Source organism: Perca flavescens, chromosome 7 (assembly GCF_004354835.1).
Source record: "Perca flavescens isolate YP-PL-M2 chromosome 7, PFLA_1.0, whole genome shotgun sequence".
Taxonomy (NCBI): Eukaryota; Metazoa; Chordata; class Actinopteri; order Perciformes; family Percidae; genus Perca; species Perca flavescens.
In genome coordinates this window covers 26,098,275-26,118,166 of record NC_041337.1, presented here as the reverse complement: position 1 = coordinate 26,118,166, position 19,892 = coordinate 26,098,275, and the positions used below count along the sequence as shown (strand labels likewise).

Sequence of the window (19,892 nt, the reverse complement as noted above, 5' to 3'; positions counted from 1 at the left end):
CTAAAACAGCAACAGTAGAAAGTATGCTTGGAATTTTGTTTAAACCCAGATCAATTGTTTGCAAATGAATAGCTGTGATATAAAGTAAATGTTATTTAAAGCAACACTAGGTAACTTTTCCCGCTTTGGTCCCCCTACAGGTTGGAAGCGGAATGGTCCATTACATTACATTATGCAAGTTTGCCAGATCGGGTAGCGAATCTGTAGTTCGAATGAACTGGACAATGTAATGTAATGGACAATTCCACTTCCAACCTGTAGGGGGAACAAAGCGGAAAAAAGTTCTCTAGTGTTACTTTAATGTAAATGGACTACAACAAGCAAAACCACTGGTTTTAAGTTTAAAATAAAAACGCATAAATCTTCCTCCTCCAACACAGCTCGACTCCACTCTTGAAATTAACATCAATAACAAGGGGCTATATCTGCTCTTTAGGACAGTATTGCAGTATTCTCGCCTTCATCTGCTATTATAGCTAGACAAAATTGGGAGGTTGATCTGGAAACAAGTTCTAAATAGGATCCCTTCCTCCTCCATTTGCAGCCGTCATAGTCTTATCCAATTTAAATTCATTCATTGCATATATTGGACTAAAGTTAGGTTAGAAAAAATCAAACCAGAGATAGATCCTACATTTGATAGGTACAGGCAGGCCCCAGCTTCTCTGCTTCACATTCTGTCTTTTGTCCAAGTTTGAGTGGTTTCTGGAAATTTATTTTTAATTCTATGTCAGTTGCACTGGGCTCTGTAATTAACCCTTGCCCACTTGTTGCACTTTTTGGTCTCTCCACAAAAACTGCAAATTTGTCAAACCTCCATAACGGTGCGCTCGCCTTCTGTACTTTAATAACTTTAATGTATTGTTGTATTTATTCTCTCCTCTTGCTTGGTGTGATAGTAACATCATAATTATAGGTTTTTTTCTATCGAAAAAACTACAATTGCCATAGAGGATGTTATTGTTGTTCAAAATGTAGCTATGTGCTATCTGTATGTTTGTTATATGTTGTCTACTAACAAAAATGAAACTAAAGTTACATTAAAAAAAAAAATTAAATAAAAATAAAGGAATTTCCAATGGCCGCACCTCCATCCCAGGTCCTGCAGCCCCTGCGTTGCTCGTCGTTTCTTTCCCTCCTCCCATGATATTGACCATCTCCTCCCCGGCTGTTTGTCTCATAAACCTCTTATTGACAATCTTGGTCACATTGTCGTTGCTTGCAGCCAGCACTCCGAGTCCTCCAACTCCAGCTGACACACACTCTGGCTTGGGCTCATCCACGCTGACAAAACTCCCAATGACACCCAGGCTGCCATGGGAGTCTCTTTGCACTCTCTCCCCAGGCAGGGTGACTCCTCCTTGGCCACGGCTGCTGCAGTCATTCCTAAAAAACTCCTGGACCAGGCCTCCGTACCGCTGAGAGCCGGGTTCAGATCCACAAGCTGCCACCCCGGAGGGTTTCCCTGCAGCAGGAGGCTGCGGTGCTGGACTGGCTCCTAATCACAAACAGGGATCAGAGACAGGTATTATGATTATTTCTATAAATTGTAGTTTACAGGACTAATTGAATCCTGGAGGCATGCTTGCACTGTGAAGTCAATGACATTCAACAGGAATGGAGACTTTGGATGTCAAAGCAAGATTGTGAATTTTCCCTTATGGTAGAAGTTTGTGTTCCCCCTCTGCCTTCTAGTAGTAATTTAATTCACCTATTCTAGACAAAACCATAATCACATTCAACACAACAGTTATATTGTGTTACTACTGTGTACTCCCCTGCATACTACACGTGGTATCATTTAGCTGTTGTTTCCTGATTTCTAAGAGTAAATAATCAGAGTAATAAATCATATTAATTAAAAACATAACATATTTCTACTTTAACTGCTCACTACAAATTTAAAAAATGTAAAAACAACGGGTGTTACTAACGAACAGTCTCCATGTGAGCCAGCATGAACAATATCAGGACCTTGAAACCAAAGAAATCTAAAACCTGTGATTTTCCTACTGTGACATGTCAAAATGTCTTCCATGAGAAAGGTTTTATTTTAAAGGTGCTCTAAGCGATGTTGGGTGACGTCACTTCTTGTTGACGTTCAAAGTATTGTCAAACAAAACGGAGGCTAGCTTGCCCCTCCCTCCTCCTCATCCCGTCCCCTCCCCCTCCCTTCCGCGCACTAACCCCCCCGAAACCCCCACCCCCAAATCCTTCTTGTCGGTTATTGGCTGGAACACTGTTTGTTATGTTTCGTGGTGCAGGTTGGCACAGTTTATTTTTGTTGCCGTTTGTGGAGCCTGGGCTGTCTACAGAGACTGCGTTTCTTTTCTTCGTGTGTTCAGGGGACAGGCAGCTCGCGGATAGTGAGGAGATGTTTGCTGTATGTGACAAAACATTTTGTAGCCTAAAAAACGTGTGACATCGCTTAGAGCACTTTTAATACGGTATCTTACCTCCGTCAGCCCTCCAGAGCAACTCTGTGCTTCCAGAGTGTTCCACCACGCTGAAGAGGCTGGAGAGGCCGTCGGTGAGACCGTTGAGCACGGGGCTGTCCCTGGTGGTGGTGGAGCGAGCCCAGGCCGAGCCTCCTCCTCCACTGAAGGATCTTTGGTGGAGGCTCCACAGGCTCCGGTCCCTGGAGGACGAACTCCCATCCAGTCTTGAAGTGGAGCCTAAAAACAAAACATTTGGATGTCTCGTACTCCCAAACAACAGTGTTTACTAGGGCTGCTCGATATGAGGAAAATATGCGATAATGTTGTTGAACGCGATTAACGATATTACTTAATAACAGATAAACAGATAAATAAACAGATATTAAAGTGTACTCAATTCTGCATTTCTTCTACTTTCAGAATTCTGCTAAAATACAACAAATTTCTTGTTGAATTTAAAACAAATGAAAAGAAATCGTGTCCAACATTATTTGATAGAACAAATTGAACACTGAACTGAATGACAGTCACTGTACATTTTAATGTGCAGTTTTCCACTCATATTTTCTAACTTACTAAAACTAGCTAACAAAAAGAATCTGAGTGCCTTTCGCAATATGTCGCAGCCTTTCGCGATGTGTTCATTCCACCAGGTGAAATTGCGATAACGATTAAAAAAAACAATATATTGTGCAGCCCTTTATGTTGAAGATTTATTAGGCACGTCATGGAGCCACGTTATCAATCCCAGATAACCATCAGAAAGTGGCTTAAAAATAGTCTTGTGATTAAAAGCACTCTGACTCCAAGGCTGTAAAAGCTTTAGTGCGTAATTTTTTTATATTAATGAACGTCCGTTACATTCGAGCCATTGCCAAACGAGTTGCTACAAAGCCAATCAAGACTATCGGCTTTAAAACCAATGTTCAGAGAACAAAAATCAAATTACCAGAAGACACTCTGCGTTGTAGTTTCGGTGATCCATACTTAGGTGAACAGCATGGCCTCTCGATGCGGCTGTGAACTTTATCCAGGGATGATGATATCTGCCGGGTTCGGGCCGACGCTAGCGAGGAGGTTGTTGTTGAGGGGCGAGAAGACCAGGCTTTGGAGTGTAAGCCCGTCCCCCTGCTGCTGTGAAGGTTGTCGGTTTGAAGCCCGATGCTTACGTACTGCGCAGCAGTCTGCGTGGACCTGGTAGACATTCCCATCGCCTGGGTGGAGAAATGGAAGTGATGGAGAATGTTTAGTGTGTTGGGAAAGAGAAGATGCAATACAGAGTAATAGTAACAGCTACTGAAGAGAGATCATTTGGAATATGATGCTTTCCCTTAAACCTACACAAGGCAACCGCATGTGTTAGTATACTGCATCTCCATCTTAAACTGTAAAGGTTTTATTATTATTTAGTAACATCTGTTGGTGTAGTCACATTATTTTAACCTGTTTCCAGTTCAAATCAGATTGTTTTAAGATTTTTTTACAGCACTAACAATTACTGCACTTAATTACTGACTTACTTCTTACTGCACAAGTCCCATGGCCAAAATAAAATAGTTATATTTTCAATATATTTCAATATGTTGTGCCGTCTTTGGTGCATAAAAATTAGCATAAAGGGCATCAGTTGGACTATAAAATCAGACTTCTCATCGGTCAAGAAAACTATCAAAAGAAACTACCTGACTCCCAGGTTCCTTGGTGGATTTCCTCTCCAGAGAGGAAGAGCGTATGGCCTGGCGGACACAGTTGGTCATCTCCTTCATGTCATCACTTAAGTTGGCTGAAATATCCCCGATCTCCAGGCCGCGGAAAGCTGAAGGGGATGTCATCCCATCAACCGATCCGCCAACGCCGTTTTTGGCGACACTGGGGATCGAACCGGCGATACAGCCACTTCTGCTCTCCAGCAGCTCCCTGTGCTGCTTGGACAGTGAGCTCAGCCACTGCTCATATGGGGACGAAAAGGAGGATGGATGTTGCTGCTGCTGCTGAACCTCGAGGGTTTCCACCGCAGCCACGTCCATGTCCGAGCCAGTCAGTCCCGGGGAAGAGCTCCCGTTATGGGCCTGCTGTGGCTCTTTGGCCTCCTGGCTCCTTCTTCTGTGCTCCATGCGTCGTACGGCAGGAGGACTGTAGTAGATCCGGATGCCGGTGCGGTCTGGAGCAGTGTAGCTTCTCTGGACAGACTCCAGATCCAGCTCTGATCCTACTAAGCTGCTGCAGGAGCCACTGGGGCCATCCCAGGTTTTACAGGTGTCCCCAACCTCCGGGGTCTAAAATGAGATGAGAGAGTGGGGACACGAGGAAACCAGTTTAAAATAATTATCAGTATACATTTTTACTATGTTACTATGTAAGGACATCAAATATATCTGCCAACATGAATTATTAATGTCTAAATTCCAGAGATGAGTATAGGATTTAGAAATTAAATTTCTAGTATATAGAAATACATTCAGTCTTTGTTTTACTAGTCTAAAAAATAATAGTAAAGAAATCACAAAAACTGCAGTAAATGTATAAAATCACAACTTTACCTCATTGGTCAGGTAGGTCCAATTCTTCCTGGTGAGGTCACCCAGCTCTGCGACTGCAAACTGGATCCTCGCCTCCTGATTGGCTGTCCCGTTGACTTCTGCGCCGTTCAGCTCTGATGTGGATTTTGTTCTTTTCATTGAAAGAGAAGGAGTTGATGAGAATTGAGAAGAAAAGTCATGCTCTGCTTTTTAAGAAGACAAATTTACACTCGTTTATGAAGCCATTTTGCAAATAAAAAGCATTAATGAAACAGTTCTTAACTCTAACAAAGTTTATTAAAGACATTTTCTGATGTCTTCCACATTACATTAAGGATTCATATTTAAATTAAGTACTGTAAGGTAATGTGTTTAAAACGTTTACCTTGGTGATCCTGTTCCATTAGTGATGACTGTGTCTGCAGAGGACTCGCCGCCTAATGACTTTGACTGAGGACAACAACAACAGAAAACCTGATTGTCACAGACGTACTTTCTTAACAGCTTATTAGCATTTAAAAGACCTGCATTGCCCATGCAAAATCTTCCTGTAGCATTTTGTATTTCTACCCTTTTTCAAAACCCTGAATGACATCCACTTTAAACACATTCCTTTCATTGCCATCATCTAGAACAGTTTTGGCAGGAGAAAGTGAAGACTGACTAGTATAATCTATCTGTTGCAGACAGCATGCACACACAACACACACACACACACACACACACACACACACACACACACACACACATGGTGCTGCTGAATCAGTGTGTTTCACACTTGAGAGGTGATCTCACACTCTGAAGCCATTTCCCCTCAGAGGAAGAGGGGAAAGAGACAGAGTGAGAAAGTGGAAGAGGGGAAAAGGACATATGCAGATCATGTGTTTAGTTGTTCAGATACACTGATGGACTGTTCCAACTTCAACTCACTGAACTGCAGACCAGGAAGCTAAATATACACTAGTTCATTGATTCCCAAACAGGGGTACTTGTACCCAAGGGGGCACTTCTGCAGTTGCCAGGAAGGACGTGGAACGGTTGTGGAGTAGCTCAACTAATTTAAAAATGAGGAAATCACATTGAGTGAGGTGTAACACCTGAGTGCGGATTTATGTTGCTACCATCAGGGCGCAGATACAATCTTCCACGATGCACAACAAATAGTTTCAAGAGGTCATTTATTCCTGCTGCCATTAGCATTGTGAATGACTTTCTTAAAATGTAACTTGTAATTATTTTGTTTGTTTTTTGGTGTGCTTGCTGTCTATGTAACCTACTGCTGGCTGTAAACCAAATTGCCCTTCGGGGATAATAAAGATACCTTGAACCTTGATGTGTTAAGAGCATAGACGTAGCAGCAGGGATGTCACCCATTGGTTTGTGGACTACTGTTTTAAAGCCTCGAGTTTGTAAAAAAAAAAAACTTAGGATGGCTAATGGGAAAGGCATGACCCGGACTCTATGTACTGTATGTTTTCTTTTAAGTTTTAGTTTCACCATAAAATCACCCCAACCTCCTATTTCAACTGGAAATGTGTTCAATTTTAAAATAATTCACATAAATAAAATTGATTTATATTCAGATTTCTAACTGTGAATAGCTCTAACTCAGGTCCAACTGACACAAAAATCCAACTATTTTTACACTTGCTGGCCTGATGGGGGCATTATGATCAAATGTGAGAAGTCTTTGAAAGGCCCAACAGTATTAATACTATAAGTAATATAAGTAAAGTAGACAGTAGATATCATTTGTGGGTGACAGAGCATGACCCAGACACACTCAGAGAGACTGAGACTGAAGAGTGAATTGAAGTACAGTAAAACAAGCTTCGGTCTCCTGCCAAGTTTCCAATGCAGGACACGGTCACTTAATGGAAGGAGTGAGATGGGGTCAAACTCAACAGACAGGAGGAAGGAAAAGGAGGGGAAATGAACGAGAAGGGGAAAGAAAGGAGGGTGAGAAAGGGAGGACAAAGACGCCCTCAGACTGAAAACCTCAAAGGAAACAGCCACAGCAGACCGAGGAGGACTAATGGAGGAGTGCTGACCTACTAACCGTGTATCTGGATCTTTCTGTCTGTGTGTATTTGTGGAAAAACTAAACTCCTAACTAATGACTACTTTAAAACAATGATGCAATCCCTCCTCATCCCTCCCAGACATGTTGCAGCAGCTTGGCAGTGACTGCACTGGTGTATAATCAGCAGACTGACCATGTTTTCCTGGTGACCTCACCTTATCATTAAACTGCAGCTCGGCCACAGTAAGACAATAACACCAGAGAGGGTTCTCCTTACTCACATTATGGCATTAAGAGCTGTGTGGTTACTGTCAGCGTCAGAATTTTTGGTCTATTTTGACATGTCTAGTAGGGCTGCAACTAAAAAGTATTTCCATTGTTGGTTAATCTGTTGACTATTTTCTCAATTAACTGGTTAATGGGTGGGTGGGTGGGGGGTTATATCAGCCTAATTGCGATCGCTCTCCAACCCTAATTTTTTAATCATCAGATGAAATTGGATGTACTGGGTCAACCAAGGAACACACATCTGATCCAATGTCTCAGTATACTTTAGATGTCCTTATCTCAGACATACAGCCTCATCCTCTCAGATTCCATCATCCCCAACCTGCTCCTTATCCTTCTTCATCTTTGACATTTTTCTCTCTCTCTCTCTCTCTCTCTCTTTCACACACACACACACACACACACACACACACACACACACACACACACACACACACACACACACACACAGTCATACCTTCCCCTGTTGTGCAGTGGCCTCTCCCAGTCTCTGCTCCCACTGAGCTCTCTCCTGGCTGAACCTCTCCAGCAGCTCCAGCTTCTCCCTGCCCCAGTTCCTCTCTCCGATCTGAAGCTGATTGGTCCACAGGTAGGTCACAGTGGGAAGACAAGATGAAGAGGCAAACATCAGAGGATGAGGAAATAAATGAAGGTGGAGTGCACACCACCAGAATATGAATTTAACAAAGATGTCCAGTAAAAAACAAGTCTTGAACAAGCACACAAATTGAATAATAGGCTTTCTTCTAAGTTTTTATAACTTTAAATTTTAACAGGTTTCTAAAGCACACAGATTGACAATCTCCATTTAACTATTATATTTAACTATAAGCCCTTGTGTTTTTACAGTTTGCAAATAATTGCCTGGATCTTTTTCACAGTAGACATTTGGACTTTGCATAGTAGGAAAAGCACAGCTGAAATTGATAACCTTAAAGGTCCCATGGCATAAAAATGTCACTTTATGAGGTTTTTTAACATTAATATGCGTTCCCCCAGCCTGTCTATGGTGCCCCAGTGGCTTGAAATGGCGATAGATGTAAACAGAGCCCTGGGTATCCTGTTCTGCCTTTGAGGAAATGAAAGCTCAGATGGGCCGATCTGGAATCATGGCTTTCAAATGAGCAAAGTGGCAGTTGGTCAAGGCCACACCCCCCTCATCAAAAGCTACAGACACAGAAATGGCACATACTAAGGAAAGCTCATTGTGGGACTGGCTCTAGTGGCTGTAATTCTGCACCAAGGCTGAATTTCAGGAAAGAGACTTCAGATACATTATTAAGGGACCACTAAGGCCTATATAAAAGCATCTAAAGAGCACCATGTCATGGGACCTTTAACGATGGCTCAATTCCATCAAGTATCCCAGTAAGCTATTTTAGTGAGTCAGCATGCACAATACCAGGGCCTCTCCTAAGTGGAATGCAGCCATCATTAATGGTTTTGAATAGACCTGTGCTTTTTCTACTATGACATGTCAACACGTCTGCCTTGAAAAAGGTCTATTCACAGACACATTTACCTCTTTAGTAAGGTCCATCACAGCTGCGTAGGAGTCGGCCAGGAGGTGCTGGTGTTCTTCACACTCCCTCTTCTGGGCCGCCTTCAGGTCTGGAGGATCCAGTGCATCAGTGGCAGACAGACCTACTGCTGCTGCTTTGCCTGCTTTGGTCTCAAACTGAAAGGAGAAAGGCATAGAGATCATGGTTAATATCAAAATAACACCCATGTTTCCTTACACCCTAAGTATGGGTGGTCTTTATGTGGAGATTCTTATTTTTTTGGCATATTTTTTCGGCAATATCATTGGGTCCTTAGTGAAGAGGGTGGATAGATTTAAGTACCTTGGTGTCCACATCACAGAGGGTCTGACCTGGGCGCTGCATACTGACTCGGTTGAGAGAAAGGCATGGAAGAGTCTGTTTTACCTCAGACACCTGAGGAAATTCCGGGTATCCCCTCAAATACTGGGCAATTTCTACTCCTGCATCATTGAGCATGATGTTCATGTTGCTGAAAGGGTATGACATGGTATGGACAGAGCGTGGAAAGAAATGCTCTGCTCCTATCTTTCCACTCTGAAGATCTCTCGCCATCCTTCTCACCCCTTCACACTCTCTGTACTGCTTTCTCACCCTCTATTTTGAGCTCTCTCACCCCTTTTTTTTCCCCACTCTCCATAAATCTGGCCTGCTGTCACAGAGCCTGTAGGTGGGATCGGTTGATTTTTTTCTGAGCAGCTCTGCTTTCCCTTTTCCTCTGTCTGAGCCGCATAGTTCACACAGATGACACTACCGGCCCCATCAATCTGACACACACACACACACACACACACACACACACACACACACACACACATCAATTCTCTCTCAGTCTGGCTCTGTGGCACTGGCGTCCATATATGGTGCTAATGGGATTGTCTGGCAGCCAATCACAGCGTAACTCACACACACACTTATCCCAGCTCCTGTCTCCTATGGCAACAGAGCATTGCTCATTAGTGATGAGCGCGGCCTAACTAGCCCCACGTCTTAACGAGGTTTACTGCTGAGGCGTTTAGAGGGAGGCGATTTTACTGGATGACTGGCATTTATTGGTGGATGAGAGACGTCTGGTTCACGACTCGCTACTCACCATTTAGCAAGTTCAATTACTTCAATTTATTCAACTAAAATCACAAATATAAAAACATAGATTTATTAATTAGGTTTTAGCTGAATAATCTCAAGAGGACAATTCAGGGCCTGATTAGTAAATGAGAAAAATCTGTTTTAGTATATACTGTATATATAAACAATCAGGCACTGATTCATCTTCAAGTATCTATACAGAAGCAACTTTCATAGACATAGAAAGAGAGAGAATGTATTAGTGAAAACACAGAGCCAAGAGCTACTAACAATGATGTGGCAACAACCACAAATTAAACCCACAGGGGTCTTTAAGTGATGAGAGGGAGGTTAAATGGGATGGGTTCATTTTACTATCATTAGATCTATTGGTGTTATTGTTGTTATTGTACCAATTAGAGAGTGTATGTAAATTACTATTCCAGCTACATGTTTAAGCCACTGTCATCTTCCTGTAGCATATTATGTATTTAACACTAAATTAGGAATACTGCCTGAAGTGTGATTAGCTGTTTATCTGCTTAAATGGTGCTGACCTATACACACAACTATATAAATAACATGTTTATAGAATCAGTTAGAGTTATTAAGTTATTAAAAGTAGGAGAATATTGGAGATAACTAAACTAAACCAAAATCACTGTGATTCAGTTGTTTAAAAAACAAACTATGAGAGTGAATATTATACAGTAGACTGCAGACACAGGGACTGTACTGTAGTATACTGTTGTTGCAAATGATCTGGTAACAGCAAGTAATTGTGTATGCAAACAATAACACTGGTTAGTGTAACAGCGACCCACATGGTATTATGTGCTATTTTAGGCAGCATATCATTTTCCTGCAGCAGTTACTACAACAACAAAGTTGATGTTATCAGTTAATGTTAGCAGTACTTCATACCAGCCATCAGCTGTTCATTTTAGTAGAAACAGAAACCACAACACTCCTGAGAGACAAAATGTGTGCCACCTTTATAAATAAAAACATTGCCTAGATATTGTATAATGCATACAGATGTTAAATATAGCAAAGCTGACTGCGTTGCATGCTGTGTATTTAAAACTGAAGCTCTGAAGTCCCAACTCAACCTCGCCTCTTTTCTGTCAGTGCCTGTTAATAAATGTTTTCTAATATGTGTAAAGAAACATTCAAATATTCAGAACGGCATTTAACCCACAGAGGTTTTTATTATTTTGCTAATCAGAGATTTACATTCTTAATTTTCATTTCTTGGGTGGAGATTTCACACAGCGTTGATGGATTTATTTTGATATACTGTGTGTTTACTACAAGTACATTACAGAGGTCTGACATATGGATCAATAATTAGTAATTCAAATTATTGGAACACCAATCAGAAACAGAGCCGCATGTGAAAAAGGAAGATGATGAGCCAGATTTACAGCTAAGTCTAAGGTGGAAAAAATGTCTGTTGGTTAAAAAATAATGTTTTAACACTTAGTTACTCCTAATAAAGTATTACTGTGTCATGGCTTGTTGTTTTCAAGCTAAGGATGCAATGTTGGGTTCTTTTAGCTAAAATTATGATTAGATTTTTTCCTCTTACCTTAAAGGAACAGATCATCCTTTTGGGAAACATGCTTAGTTGCTTTCTTGCTGAGAGTTAGATAAGAAGACCACTACCTTGCATGTGTGTATGCTCAATATGAAGCTAGTGCCTGGAAACAGTTAGCTTAGCATAAAGACTGGAAGCATGAGATAAACTACAATGTGCTGGCAGAGTTTTTTCAACTTTCTGGCACAGCCAGGCTAGCTTGTTCCCCCTGCATTTAGCATACAGTTGTGGAAGAGGTATTAATCTTCTCATCCAACTCTTGGAAATAAAGAAAATATGTCATTTTCTTAAACCAAGTGGGTGAAGCCTAAATTTAAAAAGATCTTAAATACAGAGGTAGCAAATCGGAAAACACTTATATGTGTACTTATAACTTGAAACTATGTTGTAGAAGTAACAAATAACCTGTTTTTTTTACGCATAAGTACTCGTTGAATATTGAGTTGCACACTGAGATTTATATTGCCTGAAAAGCCAAATTAATATTTTTTTCTCTGCCCACCCCTTTATCTTCATCAGTAGAGTGGATTCAACACATGTGATAAGTGAGAGATCAGAGCTTCCAGCTGTTAACGACAGGTGTTCGTAACACGTCCTACAGTCAGGATGGATGACTGATTAAGGAAAAAAAAGGAGGAAGTGTTGTACTGCATGCATTAAGGATATCGTTTCTACTTCACTCACGGTGTTTGTTTATCAGGCTGAACGGCGAAAATTATTTTCTGTCAAGCCGTTTGACAGGTAGGACAGTGTTTGAAATTGAGTTGACTTGCTCGACAAAGCAACAGCTGGAGGATGCACTGCACGCTGCCAGGATGCCTTGGCACTGATGTGGTTCGGTGGGCTGGTGAATGTCCACACACACACACACACACACACACACACACACACACACACACACACACACACACAACCAGGGCAAATTGATGGCATACTTTACAGTGTGCGTTGTTGGCAGAGAAGAGATTGGTTCCAGCTGTGGCATCGATGCCAGAGTAATACACCCATGCCCCACCCCCCCCACACACACACACACACACACACACACACACACCCCACCCCCACACACACACACACACACACACACACACACACACACACACACACACACACACACACACACACACACACACACTTTAAACGGGGCAGAAAAGACAACAATGGCATTAAAGTATTGCACAGTTTTGTGTGTTTCTGTTTCAATTTAACAAAAATTGTATTACAGTGCAAAACATTCAAACCTAATAAAATATATTACTTGTGTTTGTGGACATCCAGCATGCTCGCACAGCCCGACATCACAAATTGGTTTCACGCAAAATGAATCACTGCCGGATGATTGAATTCTTTGATTAAGCCACAAAGGTTTTTTCCGTAACTGTAATCTCGTAAAAAAATGCCGCTAGGTCACATTTAGGAAAAATTGTGTTTTATCACTTTGTAACGCCACTCGCGTCTCCTATTGGCTGCTAACAGGATCTGCCAAACTAATCGGAAGACAAATGATCTCACGTCACAGCGCGAGGGCAGAATCTCTCTGATCATGACGATGATTCATGACTCCGTCAGTGTCCGAGTGTCTCCATGTGTGTCTTTGTGTTTAGGATCTGGTGTGGACATAAAACACATCCTTTATAGCGAGGGCATGACTATTTCACAAAGGGGCATTTCATTTTTAGAATTTGGATTTAAGATTAGGATTAGAATTAGCATTAGGCTAAATGCTCAGGTTAGATTCTGGTTAAGGATTAAAGGCATAATATCTAACCATATAATTTAGAATATTGAAAATCGATTTTATACAATTTCCCTTTAACATAATAAATAAATAATTTCTTTGTAGTTATTTTGTGTTTCTCTCCTGTTTATTCCTTATTCCTTATTGTGGTTGCTCATCAATTGATTTACTATAAAATTGGTCCTTTTCTAAATGTATTTTGACTGTATGTATGCATATAGATTAATCGTTTAATGCCTAATTGTTCCTGGTGTACCTGATATTTGTCCCCCTTTGTGACTGGTTGCTATAATATTTTTTTTATTAAAAAAATAGATGCCATACTCTTGCGCATCTGTCTTACAAGTATTCAAGGAGATTATCTATATGATAAAGTGTAAGTTACTTTTCTTCCACTTCACCCAGACTGCCTTTCAACAAAACCAATAACAAACTTTCTTAATGCTGCTTTGCTTTTAAACTTCATTTTGGCAGCAGCAAAATGTCCTAACATTACCTCCAGAATTACAAAGAAATAAAAATGTAAACTGTACTTTATTTCATTGGGTGGATTTTTGCTTTTAAGGTTAGGATTTGGGTTAATTTAGGATGAGGATGATACTGATGGCGTAATTTCCTTACGAGGTTTTACAGTTTGTTTTTTTACATGAAACAGGATGTTGAAAGAACGTAATTGTTGAAAGGGAATTTCACAGATTATTTAAAAAATAATGACAACTACTTTGACAACAACCACAGCACTTACTTGGTTTTTGCAAACTGACACGTAACGTTAATGTTGTTGGTTCTGATTAGCTTAAGGACAAAGGTAGCCCATGATCCTGCCCCAAAATCTACAGTATGTTCACATTTTGTGGAACTTAAAATGTAAAAAAAGTGCATTTTTGACAGATGGCTTATGATGATAGACAGCAGAATAATATCAATCAGGAAACACATGAAAAGGCTTTTTAAATTGCCAAACTTGAACAGGCCTCTCTGTTTCCGCTCTCTCTCTCTCTCTCTCTCTCTCTCTCTCTCTCTCTCTCTCTCTCTCTCTCTCTCTCTTTTATCTTCCTCTCTTCTCTCTCTCTGTCTCAATTACCGGGCGGTAGCACACAGGCTGTGCTCTATCTCAGAGGCTGTTAATTAACACTTACTCAAGTACCGCCTCTGTTGCTGTTATGAGACAGACAGAGAAACAATGAGGGAGGAGAGGAGGATAAAACATTAAAACCGCTACTCATAGTCTGTAGACAAAACAGACAGAGAGGGGGTGAAAGGCTTGGATGGACAAATAAGCCACTTGACAGTTCGAGAAGTAGAAAATGACAAACCCCACACATTATTCTCTTTTCATCTGTCTGTTGCCCACCCGGTCTACTGTAGCTTTTCAGTGACATGCAAGCAAGGAGCACAGGCTTGCAAGCAACAGTCACCTGGATTCAGAAGAAACTTGTTGATTTTGTCAGGGTTTGGTGGAAGCTTTTCGTCTATCAACTTTTCTGTAGTGGACAATGTGCTCCTGCACTGATTTCTAGATTTAGACCATTTTACCTAAACTTCCCACTGCATTGATTTTACTTCTCGTCCACGTTTAGCTCTGCTCAACTTTCCCATCCTTTTGAGTTTCTGAGTATCTGATGGCTTTTAAAATATTAAAATATGTCTTCTTACAATCAAAACTGCAGAGCAACCAAAGGAAACTAGTTCATCTTATTGCCTTAATGGACAACGCGGTGGTTGTAGAATATAAAATCAAAAGAGATTGATGCATTTTGTACAATGTTGCATCAGTGTCCATCTTATTATACCAATTAAAGTGTGTGTGTCTCTGAATGGACTGCACTACAGCTCACATTGAATGGAGCAAAGGATTTGGGCAAAGTTTAGTTTTTTGAGTAACATAAAACTCATTTTGATTGTTTCAAGTAATGTATAAAGTACCACTACTACCTTTTAAAGCTCTGTGTCACACAGGACGTTTTATTCTACAACATTAAATATGTATAACTAAATAAGCAACAATCAAATTCTGGAATAAAAAAAGTTCTTATTCATTAAGAGTTTAACACTCATCAGCTCTGCTGCTTCATCATGACTGTGTGGCTGTAGTTTGATCAGAGTTGATTGACAGCAGCCTGGCAACATGGATCCTAAATAGGGTTGGGTACCGAAACCCGGTTCCAATATGGAACCGGTTCCTACACAAACGGTAGCATTCGGACCAGATTAGAACGCAAATTTCGGTTCCTCATTTCGGTTCCGACTAAAAAAGGTTGCCTCTGTCGCTCCGGACATGTGGCGCACATGCCCGCTCACGGTGTGAATCGTGTGTCAGCGCTATTCTCCGCCATGCACTCTACAATCACTTATACAATCTTTTTGTACACGCTCCGAAACGGACATAAAAATATCACACTTTCTCTGTAGTCTACCATTAGCTAGCTACCGTAAATGTAGGCTACTTTTAAAATGGCATATTTTCCCTCTGGGCTCACCAAAACGGACGTAATAGCATATTAACCATTCACTGCATGTGATCGCTAGTAAACATATTACACTTGCTCTGCTAGTCTATCGTTCAGGACAAGAGCCTGTCGCCTGGTGGTGGGGGTGGGGGAGTCTGCCCTTTCAGACTCCTACCTGTGTGTGTACAGACCTCTTGGACACCATTTGAGAGAGTTTTCTCCTGTAGAGGACATGCCATAAGTCAGGAGAGGTGTCCTATCTTGCCAGAGAAGGCAAATATGGTTATTTGTCTGCAAGTTTGAAGCTGGTTGGCATACCAACTCAACATCATTTATTTTGTTGTTACTTGTTAATAGTGTAAGTGTTATTTGTTAAATTATTGTAGTTATGTGTTAGTTGACTTAGGTTTACTTATTATATATTTAAGTACTTTAAAACGTTAATATATTGTTCAATTTAAATAATTTTCAATTTTAAAAAAACTCCATAAAAGAGCCTTTCTTTTATGTAATTTTTCAGTTTTTCAAGAATCAGTTTAGGAATTGGAATCGTTTTAAAAGTACGGGTTCGGCATCGTATTCGTAAAAATCCAAACGTTACCCAACCCTAATTCTAAATCCTGATTGGTGCACAGAAATATGTGAGATCACCTTTATTCCAGAAGTCATGCCCACTTCAAACCAACGAGAGGAGCAAAAACTCCACAAACAGAAGCCTTCATGTGAAAAACTTTCCCGACATTGGCAGAAATATTTGTGTTCACGTAGGAGCCCATTACTCATACTCAAAACCACTTTTCCTGTCACAATTTAAAGAAATACTTCTCACCTGTACGATGAGGCTCTTTAGTTCGGTCCTCTCCACCTCCCATGATGCTTTGGCCTTTGCGAACTGCTGGGTGAGTTCCTGGGAGCCTTGTCTCTCCTTTCGCAACTCTCCACTCAGATCCTGCAGCGCCACCTTCAAGTCTGCCAAGGTGCTGCTCACGGCGCTAGACTACAGGGAAAGACACGCATGTAAGAGTGTGTGTGTGTGTATGTGTGTGTGTGTGTGTGTGTGTGTGTGTGTGTGTGTCAATCTACCTACCTTGATAGTTGGGCTGAGTGGTTGTTCTTGTGCAGCAGCCCTCTTGTCAGTCTGGTGAGCGGGGCTCGTCAGGTTTTCCTCCTCCAACAGCAGGTAGAGGTCCTTCAGGCTGTTCATCTAAAAAAAATAAAAAATAATCACAGAGTAAGATCACCTGTCAATCATTTATTTCAGCCTCTGATATATTATGTTATATTATAACACACTCAGTAGCAATTTCCTAGCACAATTTTATGCTGTTTTTTTATTTCAGCACGGGCAGAAATTGTTAAAATTTCCATCCTGCTACAATATTCAAAATTCGGTATGATACAAAATATTTAACAATTTATGTGAAATTAAGTCAGTTTTCATTCTGCCCAAGTTATATAAGTGATAGCAGCAGATTCAACCTCCAAAGATTTTTTCGTAATGCTTGTGCTGGTTGAAAACCTGAGATTACATTATTCCAACATTTTTGAGGGCAAATGGAGATAACCTTTGAGGCTTGAACGACAATAGAGTACTGATTTAAGATACACAGCCTAGCCTGCAAAATGAGTAAATCAATAAATAAATATCTAAGGACACATGTGAACAGTGTCGACAGTCAACTATTGACTCTGACAGAAGAAGAAAATGTTCCTTTCTGCCCCTCATACCTCCAAGATGTCTTTCCACTCTGTGTCCTTCCTGCAGCCCAGCCTCCACTGTTTGAGGAAGCAGCGTAGTTTGAGGCTGAGCAGCAACAGGGCCTGTTTGAGGTGCTGAGACTCCTGGACCAGCAGAGTCCTCTCCTGGCTCCATAACTTCTGCTGAAGCCGAGCCTGGAGGCCCAAACTCTGCAGCTGGAAGTCCCGACGGAGCAGAGCCTTCTGATGCTCCTCCTGGAGCTGAGAGGGAAAGACAGTTCGAGACGGGATAATCAGGGAGGACTTAATGTCAAAACGTTTGGTTACTCAATCGATCGATTTCAAGACTTAAGAGAAAACAACATACAATAACACTGATTCTCCAAAAACCCTATACAAATACTGTATATCCCTGGGTAATTTTAGCTTGACTGCAAAATAAGCAGGTTATTCTTTACATTTCTACACAAAGTGGCGTTTCAGTGCGTCTGTGTGAGTTTGAGGGTGTTTTGTTTACACGTTTACTTTATTAGTTTGTGTGTCTTGACAGTGTTCGGTGCTGCAAACTAACCTGTGTGAGTTTGAGAGTGGTTTCTCTCTGAGCCTGCCTCCCACTCTCCAGCTCCGCCTGAGTTCCGAGAGCCGACTCTTTTGCTTTGGACAGACGAGCCTGGAGGTCACCGGACTGGACGGGAAAATATAAAGGGGACAATATAAGGAGGGAGGTAGAGAAAGAAAGAAGGAAAGGAGCAGTGGATAGGGAAACATCAGTAGGTAGGAAATGAGAAAAAGTGATGGGAGGAGCAGCGTTGAGGGAAAAGAGAGTTAGAAGGAAATGAAAAAGGGAGAAACAGCAGTGTGAGAAGCACATAACATGGCAGTTTTGTGCTAGAACACCCTTTAAATCACACCTCGGCTGCGGCACGCTACTGTAGCACTCACGCACACACGCACACACACACACTTATGTACTCTCCAATGCCTCATTTGGCTGCTGAGTGAGTGCAATCCATCGACCCACCACTGTACCATTAATGTCCTCTTTCACCCTCCACTGGGCTCAGCCTCTGCCCTTCATCACCCTCGACACCACCAGGCCGCTCACCAGCCAGAAAAACTACTCTGACTTCCAAAATGACTCACTGTTGTGAAAACGTGGCAGCTGTTTCATACAAAATGTGCAACAACATTAAAAACTGTAGCAACACAAGAGCCAAGGCATGAAGAATGTGAGTATTCAAATACACTAATAACACCACTTTAATAATATAATATAATATATGTATTCTACGTCCATTTATGGGTAACTGCGGGTGTGGAAATGAGGCCTATGTGTGTGTGTGTGTGTGTGTGTGTGTGTGTGTGTGCGCCCAGCTCCACAATGACTCAGATTTATGAAACAGAACCAGGTGTACGTGCAGCTTTATAAACTGGATGAAAATAGTGCATATGCATATTTCTGGCTTTGTTTCAACAAAAGACACTACACTGTATTGATAGGAGGCAAGGAGAACACGGCAAAATCAGCTGGAGCAGTGCATACGGGGCATCTAGGCCCCTGTGGCTGCAGGACATACAGTATCATTTTTTGAGGGGCATAAGGCCGCCGTGAAATTCCTACCCTGGACTGGAGGCAGGGGGAAACAAACTTTTCCATTGAATATTGCAAAGAATGAGTAGCAGTATTATGCTGTGTATGTAAACACTGGGTGTACAGTATGTGCTGCTGTGTCACTGCTCTGCTGATCACTGCTACAAACACAACTGTTTCTCTATAATATCTGACTATCTTGTTTTCTTTCTCTTTCATTCTATTTTAGTCTCTCACTCCCATTCTCCCTGTCAGGCTTGGATAAAGATGCAGACACACACACATACACACACACATATCCCTGGTTACCGAGGAGACACGCCAGCAAAAGGTCAACCAAACAATGGTCTTTTCTTCCCATCAATCCCACAGCTGACAGTGAAGTCACTGTTTATGTTTGTTTACAACACTGTGTTGCTAGCATGAGCTCGCCACCACTGTACCACATCAGTAACAAGCTACAGTGTGTGTGTGTGTGTGTGTGTGTGTGTGTGTGTGTGTGTGTGTGTGTGTGTGTGTGTGTGTGTGAGGTCCTTTTTGTCAAGGAGATGGAGTTGCCATTAAGACCATCTTTGCAGGCAGGAGACTTACAATCAGCCATATACGACTCATTAAAGCAACACTAGGTAACTTTTCCCGCTTCGGTCCCTCTACAGGTTGGAAGCGGAACTGTCCATTACATTACAAGTTTGCCAGATTGGGTAGCGGATCTGTAGTTCGAAAGAACTGGACAATGTAATGTAATGGACAATTCCGCTTCCAACCAGCCAGACTAAGACAATGCATGCACTGAGACAAAAATGCGTTTGCCCACCTATATAAACATAGAGGAGATGGTGAATAATCCTATTTCAACAAACGGTGGCGTATTCCTTTAACACATCACCAAAGCTCTATACTTGAGGCACATGAAGACAACTGGGCAAACTCCAACCGCT

At 41.5% G+C, this 19,892-nt stretch overlaps 1 protein-coding gene across 2 annotated transcripts in view; it reads right to left on the bottom strand.

Annotated features, from left to right (window-relative positions):
- mtcl2 (microtubule crosslinking factor 2) overlaps positions 1 to 19,892 on the bottom strand; it is a 101,544-nt gene that overhangs the window by 7,613 nt on the left and 74,039 nt on the right. For both annotated transcript variants that reach the window (XM_028582430.1, XM_028582431.1), the window contains exons 12-23: positions 17,935 to 18,048; positions 17,394 to 17,624; positions 16,753 to 16,869; positions 16,495 to 16,662; positions 8,791 to 8,946; positions 7,726 to 7,842; positions 5,343 to 5,407; positions 4,979 to 5,108; positions 4,121 to 4,714; positions 3,388 to 3,652; positions 2,457 to 2,675; positions 1,089 to 1,498 (exon numbers count right to left, since the gene is read on the bottom strand). In XM_028582430.1, coding sequence (XP_028438231.1) covers positions 1,089 to 1,498; positions 2,457 to 2,675; positions 3,388 to 3,652; positions 4,121 to 4,714; positions 4,979 to 5,108; positions 5,343 to 5,407; positions 7,726 to 7,842; positions 8,791 to 8,946; positions 16,495 to 16,662; positions 16,753 to 16,869; positions 17,394 to 17,624; positions 17,935 to 18,048 — 2,586 coding nt within the window. The remainder of the gene's footprint in view (positions 1 to 1,088; positions 1,499 to 2,456; positions 2,676 to 3,387; positions 3,653 to 4,120; positions 4,715 to 4,978; positions 5,109 to 5,342; positions 5,408 to 7,725; positions 7,843 to 8,790; positions 8,947 to 16,494; positions 16,663 to 16,752; positions 16,870 to 17,393; positions 17,625 to 17,934; positions 18,049 to 19,892) is intronic.